This window comes from Chlamydotis macqueenii, chromosome 22 (assembly GCF_036417535.1).
Source record: "Chlamydotis macqueenii isolate bChlMac1 chromosome 22, bChlMac1.mat, whole genome shotgun sequence".
Taxonomy (NCBI): domain Eukaryota; kingdom Metazoa; phylum Chordata; class Aves; order Otidiformes; family Otididae; genus Chlamydotis; species Chlamydotis macqueenii.
Genome location: NC_141577.1, coordinates 6,734,087 through 6,751,915, shown reverse-complemented (window position 1 = coordinate 6,751,915; position 17,829 = coordinate 6,734,087). Strand labels below are relative to the sequence as shown.

Sequence of the window (17,829 nt, the reverse complement as noted above, 5' to 3'; positions counted from 1 at the left end):
GACACCCTCCTCTTCCTCAAGGACACAGCAGGCATGTTGTCTCTCCACCTGCCCCAGCCCCATGCCCAACAAAGCCTGCCTGACGTACCTTCCCTGCTGTCTAAATTTAGGGTCTGGAAGCAGGCTAGCACATGCCATTCAGCTCCTGAATTATGCATTCCAGCAGCAGAACAGCAATCGCCACTCTGGGTGGACGTGCCAGACTCCGGCTGGGCAGGCAGAGCACAGAAACCTGCTGCCTGCCTGGCCCCGGCTCCCACCCTCGGCCCCCCTCACCCAGGGTCTGGCCCCACAGAGGGAGTGGATTCAGGCTGGTGGGTCTGCCAGAGCTGGTGGGTCTGCTGGAGCTGGTAAGTGCGTTGTCAAAGCCAGCAAGAAGGGCTGTTATAGGTGACAAAAGGAAGATGAGGGAAAATATGGGTCTATTGCTCCACGAGATGGGGGACCTGGTCTCACAGGATGTGGGAAAGGCTGAGAAACTTAATTCCTTCTTCGCCTCTTGACTTGCAAGATGGATCTTCAGGAAGCCCAGGTGCCAGAGACCATGGGGAAAGGCTGGAGCAAGGAAGACATATCCTCGGTGGAAGGGGATCAGGTCAGGGGATATTTGAGCAAACTGGACATACGTCAGTCCACGGGCCCTGCTGGGATGCACCCACAAGTAGAGATAGATGGTTGATGTCATTGCAAGGCCACTCTCGTCAACCTTGTATTGATCATGGTGACTGGGAAAAAAGCCCGAAGGCTGGAGGAAAGCAAATGTCACTCCTGTCTTCAAGAAGGGTGAGGAGGACCCAGGAAACTATGGGCCCATCAGCCCCTTGATCCCTGGGAAGGTGATGGAGTAGCTAATCCTGGAAACCGTTTCCAGGCACATTGAGGATGAGAAGTCAGCGTGGCTTCACTGAGGGGAAGCTGGGCTTGACCAACTTGAGGAACTTCTACAATGAAAAGACTGGCCTGGTAAATGAGTGGAGAGCCGTGGGTATCGTCTACCTAGACTTCAGGAAGGTCTTTGCTGCCATCCAGAGGGACCTCGACAGGCTGGAGAAATGGGCTGACAGGAACCTCATGAAGCTCAACAGGCGAAAGGGCCAAGTCTTGCCCCCGGAGAAGAACAACCCCAGGCATCAGCACGTGCTGGGGATGCCCTGCTGAAAAGCAGCTCTGTGGAAAAGGACCTGGGTGTCCCCAGGTTGAACATGAGTTAGCAAAGTGTCCTTGCAGCAAAGAAGGTGAAGGGCGTCCTGGTCTGCATTAGGCAAAGAATTGCCAGCAGGTGGATGAAGGTGATCCAGCGATGGATGTGATCCAGTGATCAGCATCAGTTGAGGCCACCCCTGGAGTGCTGTGTCTGGTTCTGGGCTCCCCAGTACAAGAGAGACATGGACATACTGGAGAGAGTCATGAAGATGATTAAGGGACTGGAGCGTCTCACGTGTGAGGAGAGGCTGTGAGAGCTGGGACTGTTCAGCCTGGAGCTGACAAGGCTCAGAGAAGATCTCATCGAGTGCATAAAACCCGAAGGGAGGTGCGCAGGGGACGGATCCAGGCTCTTTCCAGTGGCACCGAGTGACAGGACCACAGGCACACACTGAAACACAGTGGGATCCCTCTGAACGTCAGGAAACACTTTTTGACCGGGAGGGTGATGGAGCACTGGCAGAGGTTGCCCTGGGAGGCTGTGGAGTCTCCATCCTCGGAGATGTTCAAACGTCATCCGGACACGGTCCGGGGCAAGTGGCTCTGGGTGGCCCTGCTTGAGTAGGGGGGTTGGACCAGACGATCTCCAGAGGTCCCTGCCAGCCTCAACCAGTGATGTGATTCTGAGATGGTGGGTGTGCTGGAGCTGGTGGGTGTGCTGAGCAGCCCAACACTCCGCTCTTCCTGGGCCCCGAGCGCCGTCACCGAGCCCGTGTCTCCCCTCGGCGTCGGTGGGGACGGAGACCCCCGGCAGTAGGGCGGGGGGGCCCGGGCAGCTCACGCTGTCGGTGTGTCCCGGGGGCTGCCGCTTGCCCGCTCCGATGGGCTGCGGGGCTGCAAGCGGGGGGTCCCCGCGGTCGAGACCCGCCCCGCAGCCGCAGGGGCCGCCCCGGGGGAGGCGCGGCCCGAGCTGGGTGTCCCGGGGCCGGCCCGGGCGGAGCCAGCGCGGCGGAGGTGCCGGGGGAAGCGCAGCGGCGGGGGTGGCCGCGGCAGCGCCATGGGGGCCTGTCTGGGTGTCTGCTCCCTGCTCGGCTGCGTGAGTGCCCGCCCGGCCAGGGCAGCGCGGGGGGGAGCGGGAGGGGGGCGGGGGGGGGAGCAGCGGCAGGGACGCGGGGCTGCGCCGGCTCCGAGCGCCGCGGCGGCGGGCGCGGCCCGGGGGCTGGGCGGGGGGAGTGGGGGGGGGGGGGGCGGCTGGAGATCCGGAGGAGGGTCCAGGGGACCCCCGGGGAGGTCTGAGGGGGCACCCATGGGGGTACGTCCCGATACAGTCCCCCGATCCCCTGGGGAACACCCCGGCGATGCCCCCCGGTACGACCAGAGCGGGGGGCAGGGGAGACCCGGCTGCAGCCGGGGAGGAGACTCAGAGGGATGCACCCCTCTGTGCCCGGCGGGATGCAGGGACACCCAGGGGGATGCAGGGACAGCCAGGGGGATGCACCCCTCTGTGCCCGGCGGGATGCAGGGACACCCGGGGGGATGCAGGGACAGCCAGGGGGATGCACCCCTCTGTGCCCGGCGGGATGCAGTGACAGGCTGAGCAGAGCACCCCGCTGCCCTCAAGGGGTCCAGGAGACCCAGAGGGTTCACCCCAGGGAGCTCTGGGGCTCCTGAACCTCATGGTCAAGGGGAATGTGGAGCCTGAGGGCACCTGGGGTTGTGCACCCCCATGCACTTGTGGTGTGTGGAGAACTGGAGGAGTGATGCCCTGCTGCACCTAAGGGTGGGGTGTCCTTGCCCCACTGCCCTGATTCACTGGGGGGTCCCATGTTGCTGCACCTGTGCGATGCTGGGGGCTGGGGGTCCTGCCTGGTTCTCACTGCGAGCCCCAATCAGCTGGAGTAAGAGAAGGAGCTGAGATGGTGGGTGCGGGCCCACAAGTGGGGGGCTCTGTGTGGGGTGCCATGGCGCAGGGTGGGTGAGGGTGCGTGATTCGGGGTGCCGTGCCTGCTGACGCAGGGTGCGTGATTCGGGGTGTTGTGCCCGGTGACGCAGGCATGGCCTCACCTGCGGGCGCGGGGCCAAGGCAGGGCTGTGAAACCAACTCCGGAGCCTGGAAACCTGGAAATGGGGTCGGTTTCACAACCTGACCTCAAGGTTTTGGAGGTTTAACGAGCGCCAGCTTTTGAAACACAGGACCGGCCGGAGGGCGGTCTGCAAGGCCTGTAACACGCATCTGGCACTTTTCCTTATGGGCAGGTATCGTAGAGGCCAGGAGTTACTCCGGAGCAAGGCTGGGGAGGTTTCTGGCCTAATTCTGGAATTTTTTTCCCCCAAAAACCTATTCTGGCCCAGACCGTGATAACAGGGTCGCGTTGTTGTATAGGTTTAGTTTTCTTATTTCTTCCAGTGGAGCTGGTTGGTTAAAGGGGTGTTTTAGCTCAAATCTGAACTGAAAAAACACAGCAGGGGAAAAAAAAATCCTCAAAAACAAACAAAACCCCCAATCTTTGTAATTTTTTTTTAATTTTTAATAAGAAAATATGAACTAACTCCTTCTGGTCAGCCTGCACCGTTTGACGGAGAGCAGTGTCAGGTTGCCCAGCCATCTCTTTAGCACTGTCCCACTAAAACTTTCCAGCCTGTTCCCGAGTGAAACTTTGCACCACGCTAGAAACGTTTCCCTTCCTCTGCCAGGCTCTGCCCACCCCAGCCTGTCGTCTCGAGCTGCCTCCTTGGGGTGCAGGGCTGCTGTTTGCCAGCAGAATCCCGCACAAGCCAAAGCGAACCCCAGGGGCGTGTGCGGCCCTCTGGCATGGTTTGGGCACGTAGTACCCGTGCAAGGCCACCCGCCAGACGTGGGAGCCGCCAGCCTCCCAAGCCTGTGCCTCGCCCTGTGGGTTAGGTATTGATTAACCTGCCGGGTCATTGCGTGAACAGGAGATAAAGACTGGTTGCTCGACATTGCTCTTCACTGATTCAGTTTCTGCCTCCCTGCGTTTGCTGGGGCGAGGGCGGCTTGCAGAAGCTGTGTTGTTAGGTTGGTGTTGTTAGGTAGATGTTGTTGAGTTAGAATCACAGAAGGGTTTGGGTTGGAAGGGACCTTTAAAGCCCATCCAGCCCAACCCCCCTGCAAGGAGCAGGGACATCTCCAACCAGATCAGGTTGCTCAGAGCCCCGGCCAACCTGGCCATGAACGTTTCCAGGGATGGGGCATCCACCGCCTCTCTGGGCAACCTGGACCAGTGTCCCACCACCCTCAGCATAAAAACTTTTTTTCCTTATATCCAGTCTGAATCTACCTTCCTCTATTTTAAAACCATTACCCCTCGTCCTATCACAACAGGCCCTGCTGAAGAGTTTCTGCTGTGAGTTGGTGTTGGGCTGGTGGTGTCAGGCTGCTGTTGGGCTGGTGTAGTTGCGTTGGTGATGTTGGGTTGGTGGTGTTGATTTGCTGTAGCTGGGTTGGTGTAGTTGGACTGGCATAGCAGGGGTGTTGTTGGGCTGGTGTAGCTGGGGTGGTGGCGCTGGGCTAGTGTAGCTGGGTTTGTGTTGTTGCGTTTCCCTGGATTGGACTGGGTGGACAGTGCTTGTCCGGCTCCGGCTGCGCTCTCCCAGTCACCAGGCACGGGAGGCAGAGCAGCCCTTACGTGCAAGTCGTGCTGGAGGTGAGCTCGATTTAATGAGGAAGTCGAGAGCGAAACTGGAGAGATTAATCTTTCATCTGCAGCGGCTGAAAACCGATGCTTCCTCGTTAATCCACCGCTCTGACGCTGCAGCCACTTCCCCTCCATTGGCTTTTTCCATCCTGCTGTTTGGCCGTTGGCCACGTTCGTACTTACGAGCATCTTTGCAAGTCTTTGGAAGGAGGTGTATCAGAGCGCACCCCGTGCTGCCGGCGCGTGGGAGGGTTTTCCTTGCTCTTAACCCATTTGCTTTTCAAAGAAAAAGACCGAATTCAAGAGGTGCCCGGGCAGCAGGTCAGGCTAGCGCAAGTCGTCCTTGAAAATAAACCGGCAGGCTCCAGGGGTGCTGTGGGCTCCCAAAAAACCTCGTGCTAGAAGCTACCTCATCTGCCTCCAGCTTTCCCAGAGATCAACCACAGGGTTTGACGCATGGAGCAAGGATTTTCCTTCAGCCTGGCTCCATCGGGGCCCTGTGGACACCCCTTCATCCCCTCCACCCTCACTGAAAATGGGATGGTCAAGGTTGTGCCGCCCACAAGTCTTCGGTGATGCTTGGACGTGGGGCTGAACCCCCAAATCCAACAACCTCCTGAACAAGCACAATCCCCGGGTTTCCAGGCCAGTTGCAGTGGGATTGATGCTTTTTGTTTCAGTTGCCGCTGAAAGGAGAGGAGCTGGAGGTATTGAAGTGCTTAAAGTCAAGGGTGCACAGCAGTGCTTTGCTACATCAGGTCAAATAATGCAGTAATTCTGCATTAAAAGGGATTTTTGTTGTTGTTCTTAGGGTTTTTTTTGTTTAAATTTGAAGGGAAAATGCGGTAGCGCTGGCGCATTTTAAATGCGTTCTTGTTCAAGTGGTTCATTTAATGAGCCTGAAAGGAAGCAATCTGTAATTGAAGGCCATTTTTTTCCTGCTTTCAAGTTGAAAACATGCAGTGGTGTCCCTCGACCAGCTCCTGGAGAGGCAGGGTCCCCGGGGAATGCGGGGGCTCCCTCACCCACCCCGGCTCCCGTGGGTACCGTCAGCCCAGCACAGCCACTGGTAGGGCTGGGACGTGGGGCTGCACTGGGGGTGAAGAGGAATGAATCAAGGAGGAGGTGATTTTTCTCAAATAATGATGTGCTTATGTTTTAAAAAGGAAGTCAAAGCCACCTCTAGTCATTTGGGGGCATCAAAGCGATCGCTCGCGAGCATCCCTGACGAGGGAGCTGCGGGTTTGATGCCCTGCTCACACAGCAGCCCAACCTCTGGTTCTCTTTTCTGCCGTGTCCATTTTTTACACTCATTTTAGCAATGAGAAATGTGTATTTGAGTTGATATTGAGCAATATTTAGTTAGTATTGATAGCTGGGCATAATTAGGAAGCACATAGCCATCATAAACACCCAACGCGTGCATCCCTTAATAGTGGGAGAGGGCTGAACCCTCCTCCTGCTTGCAAGTGCATCTGGCCAGCTGCTGTGTTCCAAGCACAGGAGAGGAAGAGCTGCTCAAAGGGAAGAAATGAAGTGTCGAAAGCGAAATAAATCAACGGCGTTAGCTTGTGAATAGAGGGAAAGTAGTTTGCTGGGGACCAGAGATGGTCACAGGGTTTCCTAGGAAGAAGCTGGCTCTGACATAGGAGTTAAAAACGCCCAGTGCTGTCAGTTTTGAAATAAGTGGATTTGGGAATGCAGTTTATCTGGGAAAAAATATTTGGGAAGTGAAGCAGTAGTATTTAAAACAGTCTCCAAATGTTTAGTTCCCCTTGCTGTCTAGGAAATGCCTGGAGCTGGAAGCTTGGGGATTTCTCATTGTGGATGGGGGAGGCTGTGGGCTTGTGACGGCTTCAGTAAGGCATTGAGAAAAAAAAAAACAAGAAATACCCTGAAGTTTCCCGTTTCAGAGCACTTGGGGCGTACATTGCTGTTGCATTGCTTGGGCTGTCTGACCTGCAAGCCCCGCTGCTCCCGCTCACGCCATGGGGCGTTGCGCAGGGTTGAGAATTTAGTTTTAATTCAGATTTTTGGATCCGTTGAAGTTTTATTTCGTGCTTTAGCCCATCTGTTCATTTACATGGGGTCATCGTTGCCCACTTTACTTTGCTGTGAGATGTTGGTTTTGCTTCCCTGTCGTAGTTCAGCCCCGACGGGGACCAGACTACGCAGTCTCTCTCTCACTCCCCCCACTCTCCGAGAGAATAGGAGGAGATTTGGCAAACAAAAGAAAACCAGAAGAAAAAAAAAAACAACCAAACACGTGGGTTGAGATTGAACAAAAAATAAATTTAACAGTAATGACAGAAGAAAGCAAAACAGTGATGGAACACAAATACAGTACAATAGCTCACAACAGATCTCCACATCCAGTCTCTTCCAAGTGGCAGGGGGCCTCCCTTCAGCACCCTCCTCACTTATATACTGAGCATGATGTCAGATGGGATGGAATAGCCCTTTGGCTAATTTGGGTAAATTAACCCCAGCTGTTAGCTAATTAGTTAACTATCCCAGCCATAGGGGCTACCAGCTTCAGTTCTCCACCCAGCTCAGGTAAATATTAACTCTATCCTGGCCAGAACAAGGACATTCCCCAACCAACCCTGATGATTCCTGAGCATGCAACATCAATAAAAATCTGAAAGACAACTTAATTCCCTGTTTTCCTCTCAAATATTTAACCTTCTGCTCACATAACATAGTGGATTCGTGATACAGAAGTGACTGGCCATCCCAAAAGACTTATTCAATGCTCTTGTCTGAAAATGCCGTATTTATTCTCTAACTTAATGCCCTTTTGGGAAAGTAAGGGACATGGCAGTGAACTGGGACGTCCCGGGGCTGCTGCAGGTGATGAAGAGGCTGAAAATCTTCCCCATCCGGATCCTGGATGCCACAGCCAGGGCTGGCTGTCCTGCGTTGCTGCCCCAGGCATTCCCACACCTTGTAGGTGTTAAATGGGCGGGTAAATATCCAAATTGTTGGACAAGCTGGTGAGAACAGTGTGTACTGGAGCAACGAATCTCAACTGAACTCTCAACTCAACTCAGCCCAGTCCAACTGTTGGGATCCAAACAGCATCTCCCTCATGCTTCGCTAGCAATGGCTTGCAGGAGCCAGGGAAGTCTAAGAATATAGTTTAAAAACAAAAGGAATCCTTTTTCTCCCTGCAAGACTTATTCCATGCAATCCTTGTGTGGGAAACTCCCACCCGTATTTTGCTGGGCGGTAAGGCTGGGTTTTGTTAAGCGGAGGTTTCCTCGGTTCCCCACTCCGCACCCAGCTCTGGCACGGTGATGGGTGGCCCTGGGTGTACCCAGCAGTGCTGCTGGTGCTGGGTTTGAGAAGCCAAGACCCGCCGTGGGCTCCCAGGGATGCTGTGCCTCAGTTTCCCCACCTGTAAAATGGCCTTTGGGGAGAGAGATGGCAGAACGTGTTTCCCTGTGACGCTGGTGTCGGTGTTTTCCTCATCCCATACTGGATTGAAAAGGCAGCCTTAAATTATTTTGCAAACTCATTTTATTTGGTAAAGAGAGGAGGCTCCTGCAGGGCAGTGCTTTTTTTTTGACCAGAGCCTGTTTTGCATGCAATTGCAGATGAGGGTGCCCACAGGACTCTTGGTGTCATCTTCCAAGTTGCTTGGTTTTTGCAGTGAGCCCATTCCCGCAGCTCTTTTGGTTTTCAGCATCTTTTTTGGGGGGGTTGGAGCCATTTCCGTGGGGTCCCGTGGGGTGCAGGTTATGGTGCTGGCTGTCAAGAAGCTCTAAGCAGGGCCCTGGGTGCAGCAGCGTGGGTTCCCGGGCAGATCTCCTTACGGTTCAACCTGGTCACGCGTTTTGGGGCCAATTTTGACCCCTCCTCCGTGGGGATGCTCTCGTTGCAGGTGTCCTGCCTCTGCGGCTCGGCGCCATGCCTGCTCTGTGGCTGCTGCCCTTCGGCCAAGAACTCCACCGTCTCCCGCCTCCTCTTCACCTTCTTCCTCTTCCTCGGCACCCTCGTGTCCATCATTATGATAATCCCCGGGGTGGAGAAGGAGCTGCACAAGGTGAACCGCTCACGGGGGCTGTTGGGTTCGATTGCCGTGGGGAAGAGGTTCAGCTCCTGGTGGGCATGGGAGGGTGAAGCAGAAGGAATTTTTGGAGTGTGATGTTCCTTTTTTTTCTGAGCATCTCAAGGGGAGAGGGAGTTATTAACCCCGGGGGGGACAATGCAGTGTGATCATTGTATGCATTATCTGGTTTTCCCAGATGTGTCCCAGGAAAGTTTCCTACATCCCATTTTTGGGACTTCAGAGGCGGCGAGCTGAGTTCTGTCAGCTGAGCTAACACGAAGGCTGGGCCAGGCTTTTTGGGAAATGCTGCTTTCATCCCAACTTCCCACTCACCTGCAGGGTGGCTTTGGCTGTGTCACCCCACCGCTGTCCCCACGCAGGCCAACTGCGTGCTTCACGGGTGGCGGTGGAGCTGTCACGAGCTGGCTCATCTGTGGTGATGCTCACCCTCCCGTTGCCTTTGCAGCTCCCGGGCTTCTGCGAAGGCAGTGGGTCGATCCTGGGGGTCCAGACCCGTGTTGACTGTGGCAGCTTCCTGGGCCACAAAGCTGTGTACCGCATGGGCTTCGCCATGGCCGCCTTCTTCTTCCTCTTCGCTGTGATCATGGTGTGCGTGCGCAGCAGCAAGGACCCGCGGGCCGCCGTGCAGAACGGGTGAGCGTTCGTCCCTGGGAGGGGGATGCTGGTGGGAGGGCAGACGCCCCTTCCCTGTGGGGCTCCTGCTCGCAGACCATGCCTCCTCTCTCCTCCTGCAGCTTCTGGTTCTTCAAGTTCCTGGTGCTGGTGGGGATCACGGTGGGGGCCTTCTACATTCCCGATGGTGCCTTCACCTCAGGTGAGGAGCTAGCCCTGCTGTCCTGTGCGCCTCTGAGCTGATGCTCAGCACAGGATTAAACCCAGGGCTGGAGTCAGCATCCCGCTGCCGTGTGCCCGTGTGCTTGCCAAATTCCCCTTATCCCTGCTTTTAACTGTTTTTTTTTTTTTTGGTCTTCCCCTCAAGTCTGGTTTTACTTTGGTGTGGTCGGCTCCTTCCTTTTCATCCTCATCCAGCTGGTCCTTCTCATCGACTTCGCCCACTCCTGGAGCCAGCTGTGGCTGCGCAACGCCAGCGAGAGCAACGCCAAGGGCTGGTACGCAGGTGGGTATGGCCGGCACCGCAGAGGGTTTGGGGATGGGGACAGTCATCCTGGCGGTGGGTGGCACTGAGTTGGTGATGCTCTTTCCTTTTCCTTCTCTCCCGCAGCTCTTTGCGTCATCACCTTCATCTTCTATGCCGCCTCCCTTGCGGGCATAGTGCTGCTCTATGTCTACTACACCAAGCCTGAGGGCTGCACAGAGGGCAAGGTCCTCATCAGCATCAACCTCATCCTCTGCCTCATCGTCTCGGCTGTGTCCATCCTGCCCAAGATCCAGGTGAGGCGGCGGGGGGGCACCCGGGAGGCCGGTGGCCATGTTGCCGTGGGGCGCAGGAGCGGCCCTGAGCGCCCGCCGTTGCGTTTGCAGGATGCGCAGCCGCACTCGGGGCTGCTGCAGGCGTCCCTCATCACCCTCTACACCGTCTACGTCACCTGGTCCGCCCTGGCCAACGTACCCAGTAAGCAGGATGCGGCCTTGGGTTTGGGAGGGGGGTGCGTGTGACAGGGCCACATGCTGGGGTGGGTTCTTTGCTGGGGAAAGGTGCTGAACCCCCTGCGTGTCCCCCCCGCCCCAGCCCAGACCTGTAACCCCACGCTGCTGGTGAGGAACAGCACCGACTCGGCGACGGCCGCCCAGCCCCTGACAACCTGGTGGGACGCCCCGAGCATCGTGGGGCTGATCATCTTCATCCTCTGCACCCTCTTCATCAGGTGAGGGCTTGGCTCGCATTCCTGGGGACTGCACCGTTCCTCTGCCTGCCCAGAGCAGGGGGCGTGAGCAGGCTTTTAGGGAATGGCGATGCTGGAGAGGAGGTCACAGCTTGGTCAGGGGTTTTTGTCGCTACGTGCCTCTTGCAAAGCCATCCCAGTGCCCAGGGACACGAGCTGCGTCCCCCAAACTGCCCCGCCTGTCCCAGAGAAGGCATCCTGAGGCGGGTGGGCATGGGGTCTGAGCGTGGGCTGGGGTCAGCCGAGGAGGCAGCGGGTGGCAGCCCTCAGCCCGCCGTCCCTCTGCCCGCAGTGTCCGCTCCTCGGACCACCCGCAGGTCAACAAGCTGATGCTGACAGAAGAAAGCATGGGGACGGGCGGTGAGGCAGCGGCTGCGGAGAGCGAGCTGCACCGCGCCTACGACAATGAGCAGGACGGCGTCTCCTACAACTACACCTTCTTCCACTTCTGCCTCCTCCTCGCTGCCCTCTATATCATGATGACCCTCACCAACTGGTACAGGTGGGCAGAGCTCCTGCGGGGACCGGGTACTGCCCCCCTTCCCCTGCAGCCCCTTCTCCCTGCTCTTGCGCTGGGCAGAGCTGTTCGCTGAGGTACATCTGTGTGCAGGCCCGCTTAATGTGCATCCCAATCAGCGTTAATTATTTTTAGGTAGGATAGGTTGTGCCTGGGCTCGCCAGCTCCCACTGCAGCATCCTTGGTCTGGGGTCCCCTGGGATGTGGGGGGAGCAGGGGCCCCATCCCTGGGGTGCTGTAGGCTGCAGTGGTGGGATCGCATCCCCTGGGCGAGCTGCATGGCTGCGGGGAGCTGCGTGGCTGCAGACACGGGGCTTCTCCGCTCTCCCCTCCATGCTTTTTGCATTGCACCCACAGCTCGGTGCTCACTGCCTCCATCCCTCGCCAGCGCGTTTGCCGCCTGCCGTGCTCCAAGTGGGCAGGGGGATGCCACCCCGCAGGCGCGGTGCAGCGATGGGTGCTGTTTGCTGTTTCAGGCCGGACGAGAGCTTGCAGGTGCTGAGGAGCCCTTGGACAGCCGTGTGGGTGAAGATCAGCTCCAGCTGGGCCGGGCTGCTTCTCTACCTCTGGACCTTGGTGGCTCCGCTGGTGCTGCCGGACCGGGACTTCAGCTGAGGTGGCCCTGGGCATCCCGCTGCCAGTTCAGAGCCGCCGCAGTAATGTCCCTCCAGGCCAGGGACAGCCCCAGCTCTGCCTTGGCCTTGGGTTTTCTGCAGGCAGGACCAGCTGTGCCGGGTGGTGCCTTCTTGTAGGTCTTCTGTTTTAACTTGAAAGGGATGAAGTGCCAAAGTAGGGAAAACCAGCAACAGCTGAGAATGACTTGAGGATGTTTTTGAAGCTTTTATCACCTCCGTGTTTGTCCAGTGCCTTTGGCGGTGCTGCCGTACCCTCTTCTTCTAGTGGAAGCCACCACCTTGCCTTGGGAGGGTTTGCTTTTCACCAGCTGTTGTTGTCTCGTTTGGTGCCCTGGGACCGCGGTGCCTTTTGGAGGGGCCCTGGGGACCAGCTGTTCATCAGGACATGGGTGTCAGCCGGTGTTGCCTCCCCAAACAGACTGGAAGAATCTCGGGCATCTGTGGCTGGAGTCAGGCTGCATCCCCCCAGCTCCCCGCGGGCTCTCCCGCCCAGCTGTCCCTGCGGGAGGACGGGTCCCTGGTCATCGCCGGAGCACGGGTTGGGTTTCCCGCAGGCTGTGCTGGCCTGGCCCCAGCGCTTTGCCTCGTTAATAAACTCTCGTTTGGGATAAACCTGGTGGATTTGTCCTTCTTGAGTCTTTTCTGATGGGTGCGTGGGGTGCGCAGGGGTGGAGGAAGGGGGATGTGTTAAACAGCCCTAAGGCCGGGGTGAGGGCACAGCTGGCTGCTGTGTGGGTGCAGGCGGGGGTGGCATCGCTTTGGTGCACGGAGCCTGGGACCCCGCTGCCGGCCCGTGGCACCCTGAGGGTCACTGCTTGCGGGGCAGGGGGTGGTGGTAAGCGAAGCGGGGGCGCACAAGATGGGGCGCACGGCGTGGTGGGGTGCACACAGCATAGGGGCACACGGGGATGGGGTGAGCACCACGGTTGGGGGTACCCGCTGTGCTGGGACGGGGTGCATCGCATGCTGGGGGGTATCCCGTGCAGGGGTGCACCGCCGCCCACCCCAGCCCTGCGCTCGAGAGGGGCTTCAGCCCGGCACCGGACCGGCGGGGTCCCGCCCGTAGGCAGCGGGGAGCAGCGGGGCCGGGCGGGGCCGGGCAGGGGCGGGCGGTGCCGAGCGGCTCAGCCGCGGCCGGGGATCAGCCACGAGGTGGTGCTGGCAGCACGCGCTGCACCCCGCACCCCTCCGCCTGCACCCCGCACCCTGCCCCCTTCATTCCGCACCCTGCATCCCTCAGCCTGCGCCCTGCATCCTACAACCCGCATCCCTCCGCCTGCACCCCGCACCCTTCATCCTAGACCCTACGTCCTGCACCGTGCCTCTTGCATCCCGCCTCCTGCATCCCTCAGCATGCACCCTTTGTCCCATGCCCTTCATTCTGCACCCTGCCTCCTGCACCCCGCACCTTGCCCCTTTCATTCTGCACCCCGCATTGTGCATCCCTCGGCCTGCATCCTGCATCCCCGCACGCCTGCACCCCTCATCCTGCACCCCTCATCCTGCACCCCTCAGCCTGTGCCCTTCATTCTGCACTCTGCATTGTGCATTCCTCAGCCTGCACCCTGCGTCCTACATCCTCCACTCCTCATCCTGCACCCTGTGTCCTGCATCCTGCCCCCTTCACCCTTCATCCTGTGCTCTGCAGCCCTCATCCTGCACCCTTCAGCCTGTGTCCTGCACCCTGCAAGCTGCAGGCAGCCTGTGCCGAGGTGCCCAGGTGGTGCCGGGCAGGCAGCCTTGGCTGGGGTACGTGGGTGATGCTGGGGTGTGTGGCCAGGGCAGGAACTGAGGGGCAGATGCACTCCCAGCAGTGCATTTGCCGATCCACCCCCCCACCTTTGCTGCTCCAGCCCAGGCTGTGAAGGCGGGGGAGACGCTGGAGCCGCCGCTGCAGACCAGTTGCACTGAGCAGCAATGCACTGGGGAGCTGATGGGCACCTGGGTGATTCCTATGTCCCCATATGCACTTTGGGCAAGTGACACTTGCTAATGCAACACAGTCCCCAGGGCCTGCGGTGACACGCTCAGCCCTTTCCCACGATGAGCTTTGCCTTTTGCGTTTCCCACCCTTCGGGAGAGGAAAGAAAGGACGTGGTCTGTGGTCGCTCCCTGGGCTGTAAGTGCCGGCTGTGGTGCTTCACCCACAGGCAGCTCCTCACGAAATGCCCCACCAGAGCAAGTCCATGGGAGATAAACCTGCCCCTGGCTCCTGGGTGCCATCCCTGGCCATGCTCTGAGAGGATGAGGAGGGCTCCGCAGAGCCAGCAGCACCCACTCGGGTAGCAGTGGCTGGAGGTGACAGTGCTGGGGTGTCCCACTCAGGACAAAGCTCCACCTCCAGCCAGTCTCTAGCTACCCCCACAACGCCTCATCCTGGGGATTTTCTCTGGAACAAGAAATCCTTGTTCTTTCCGTTCAACTCTCCAAACAGCTCCGGCGTGACGCTGCTGGACCAACACAATGGCGAGCGCCGCTGTGCTCCTTCCAGCGCCTTGGCTTGGGGAGGTCTGGATGACACTGAGACTGCTACGAGGTTTATTTTCATGTCACGCCTCCTGTTATTTATTTAAATCAGAATAATCTTTGCTGGCTGATTTGTTCAGGAGACGTTTCACTAGCAAATGCACCTCAATGCAACAACCATCGCAGCCCCAAAACAACCAGGGAAACTGAGGCAGGGCGGGTGACGGTGCCTCCAGCTCCCTTTGATTTTGGGTTTCAGCGGAGAAAAACCTCCCCGCTGTGGGTTATTGCCGGTACGATGCGACTGTCCCGGCTGACCGTATTTATCTGCCTGTGTTTGTTTGGCTGCCGAGCGCCCCGAGCAGGAGTTCAAGGCACGGGGAAGCCTGGCTGCTATTGCAAGCCTCACTTGTATATTTTAATGCAATTAAAAAAAAAAAAAAAGATGTATTGATGGCAAAAAAAAACTTGGTAGCAAGTAAGATCCATTTCTGAGTCCAACTGTCCTGTGGTCTGCAGGCAGGAAGGATGGGAAGCAGCCCCCTGCCAGCTGGGTGTCACCGCTGAGGCCACCCGAGTCGGGGTGTCACCTGTGAAGCTTGTCACCCTCCAGCTCTGGGTGACAGCCTGAGGCACACGCTGCTGGTCAGCCCCGGGTTACGCCTGGGATGCTCCGGCCATGGCTTTGCTTTATGGGTCTGAGGGAAAAGGAGAGCTTGCAAGAGCCGCACAGAGGCAGCGATGGTCTAAAAAAAAAAATCCCTTTTCATGGCAACCATCACTTCCCGACAGAAATGTCCCCACAGCGTGCACGCACCCCGCAGCAGCAGCTGTATTTCTGGAAGGACAGTTGGGTTTTTAAGAGATACATAACGGGGTCTGGCTGCTCCAGCTCTGCCAGTAACGATGAGCTACGGGTTCTCTCCAAAGGGTGTCTGGTTCCGACAGCATCTTTGGCCTCCGGGTCCCGGTGCCTTTGGTAGGCGGTGCATTCGCCGGCTCGGGACAGCCCGTGGCCCCCGCGGCCGCCTCGTTTCACAAGTAGAGTGGCACTTTTCCTTCTCGTTTTCTAGGTGAATAATTCATCAGCAAACATCTGCCACCTTGCGCTCAGCAGAAGGCACAGCTCCGCGTTGGGTCCCCTCCTCCCCATCGTGCACCCGAATTGTGGCCCCAGCCGGGTGAGCAGGGTCAAACCGCACACGGGCCGGGATATCCACACGCGGACACGGGCACTTGCCACTGACGTGGCTTTAATTCCTTAATTTGCTTTCCCCTGGGGACACACCTCAGGGTGATGGATGCAGCAGAATACGGGTAACGCAGGAAACTGAGGAACCCAGGCAAAGTCACTCAGTCATTCGCTTTCCAAAAGATAATTGTGATCGCTGCGTTGCCAGATTGAGCAGAGATGGGGACGGTGCCCTCCTGGAGCCGGTGGGGTCATCAGGGGCTTTGGGACCACCAGGACGGGGGTCCTCCAGCAGTGCCCAGGCCCAGGACAGCGAGGGTGGCCGCCATCCCAAACCGCCGCGGTCTGCAGGCGATGCCAGCGCTGCCAGGGGCTCCGCAGCGTTGTCTTATTCTCTTTAATGCCCGATCTCCCTTGTTTTTTATTTTATTCATGGATTAACACGTCGGGCAGCAGCCGGACTGGCTTTTGCTCAAAAGAGGAGGGGAAAGCATTTACATAATTCATTTAAACGAGGCATCCGGGGAAATCCAAATTGGGCTTCCAGCGTGTTTCCAGTGCCATGCAGAGCCCCCTGATCTGCATCTGGAGTCGTTAATGCCTCCCCGACGGGCTGCAGAGCATGTTTAATTAATTGTGGAGCGAAGCTGTGGCCCAGCCTCTGAAGATAAGGCTCGGAGGCAAAGGCGGCGATGGCCAGCATCATCCTCCTGGGGCTGGATTTATTTCAGCGGGTCTTTCCTCTTCCCCGAGAAGTTCAACCAGCCTTCCTCGGGGTAGGAAGGTGCTGGGGAGATGTGGGGTTGAAGCAGCAGGAGGAAGAAGCTGAGCCGGGCTGCGGAATCGCGGCTGCTTGGCCGGGCTCGTCGCCTGCGAGGGCTCCTGGCCGCGCGGTTGAGGTGAGCAGAGCCCAGCGGCGAAGGGCAGGCGTCAGGGCTGGGCCCTGCCCCGGGGAGGGGGGAAACCCTCTGCAGTGGGGAGCGAAGGGCCAGGACCAGCCAGCCCCAAATATTCTCTTTTCTTTTTCTTTTTTTTTCAGAGGTGTGGGCCCAGCATCCCCTGGCCCCAGGCGTGGGGAGGTTTGCAGCTGGTGGAGGCGCCCAGGGTGCTCCGGGGGACCTGGCCCCACGCTCAGCCCCCTCCCTGCCCTCAGAGAATCTCTCTGCCTGGTTTGTGGGTGAAGCGGGGCCGACACCGCTCCCTTGGGTGCTCTCCAGCTGCAGCACCCGGGGGCAGAGCCCGCTCTGAGCCGGGCCGGCTTCCAGCTGGGATGCGGTGCGGCGGTTTGTGAATTGGTGAGAAGGTGCCTGTGGGCTCGCGCAGGGTCACAGGGCACCTGAGCCCACTCAGACACTTTATTCCTAAAACCCCGGCGTGGGGGGTGACTCCTCTGCCTCCCCACTGGGCTCCAGAGCTGCTTTCTCTGCCTTCAGCATCGCTTTGAAGAGCAGAGGAGGGATGCAAAGGAAGACAGGGACGAAAACCAAAAAATAAAAAGTCAAGCTTGAACCCTGCTGCTAGAGCAACATCTGTATCTATAAATATCCGCCGCTGTGAGTGGGAACAGACTGTATCTCCAGCAGCTCCCCGCGGCAGCGGAGCAGCCTCGCCCCAGCTAACCTTGTTCCAGCACAGGCTCCTGCGATGCACACACGTCGCTGCAGCTCTGCAGGCATTTTTCGGGGATGAAAACTCCGAAAGCAGTCTTCAAAAGAAAAAAAGAAAAAAAATTAGCATTGTCTTCTTGTTTGTAGCATGGTCGCAGGGAGGGTCAGCTGCAGCCCTGAGGATGGTGATAGGCTCTCTGGGGCACAGCGGGGCTGTCCCACTGCCCGCTGGTCCTCTCTGGGACATAGTGTCCTGCTGCAGGTCCCCAGCCTGCTATCACCCCTTTCGATGACCTTCTCCATCACTGCAGCCTGGCTCAGAGGAGCTCACGTCAAGCACAGGCTTGCTTTTTCACCGTGCACAAACCCTCCCGCAGCCACGGCAGCCCTGGGGCAGGGAGATGCTTACCCAGGTGGGAAACCACTGAGCTCACAGGCGGATCCATCCCCACCATGACTCTCCACAGCAGCCCAGCGCCTGCCCCAGGGCAGGCAAGATGGGATGGTGGCCGGGAGGACACAGTCCTCGGTGGGCTCGAGCTGGCCCATGGACAGGCCAGTGCTGAAGAACTTTCTCAGTGGCGATTCGCTTTGCAAGTGCTGACCATCACCGCTCCAGGTTGCTCCCACTGGGGAGATGTCCTTCACTGTCCAGCCTCTCCTGTGAGGCCAGGCTGAGAGAGCTGGGGCTGTT

The 17,829-nt window shown here is 58.2% G+C and overlaps 1 protein-coding gene across 1 annotated transcript; it reads left to right on the top strand.

Moving 5' to 3' along the window:
• The first annotated feature begins 2,152 nt into the window (after positions 1 to 2,152).
• SERINC2 (serine incorporator 2) lies at positions 2,153 to 12,483 on the top strand. Its single transcript, XM_086764998.1, has 10 exons — positions 2,153 to 2,239; positions 8,686 to 8,847; positions 9,320 to 9,507; positions 9,609 to 9,688; positions 9,854 to 9,991; positions 10,097 to 10,266; positions 10,357 to 10,447; positions 10,565 to 10,700; positions 11,011 to 11,220; positions 11,712 to 12,483. The coding sequence occupies exons 1-10, from the start codon at positions 2,201 to 2,203 to the stop codon at positions 11,848 to 11,850; spliced, it is 1,353 nt and encodes a 450-aa protein (XP_086621124.1). The 5' UTR covers positions 2,153 to 2,200; the 3' UTR covers positions 11,851 to 12,483.
• Positions 12,484 to 17,829: the final 5,346 nt, after the last annotated feature.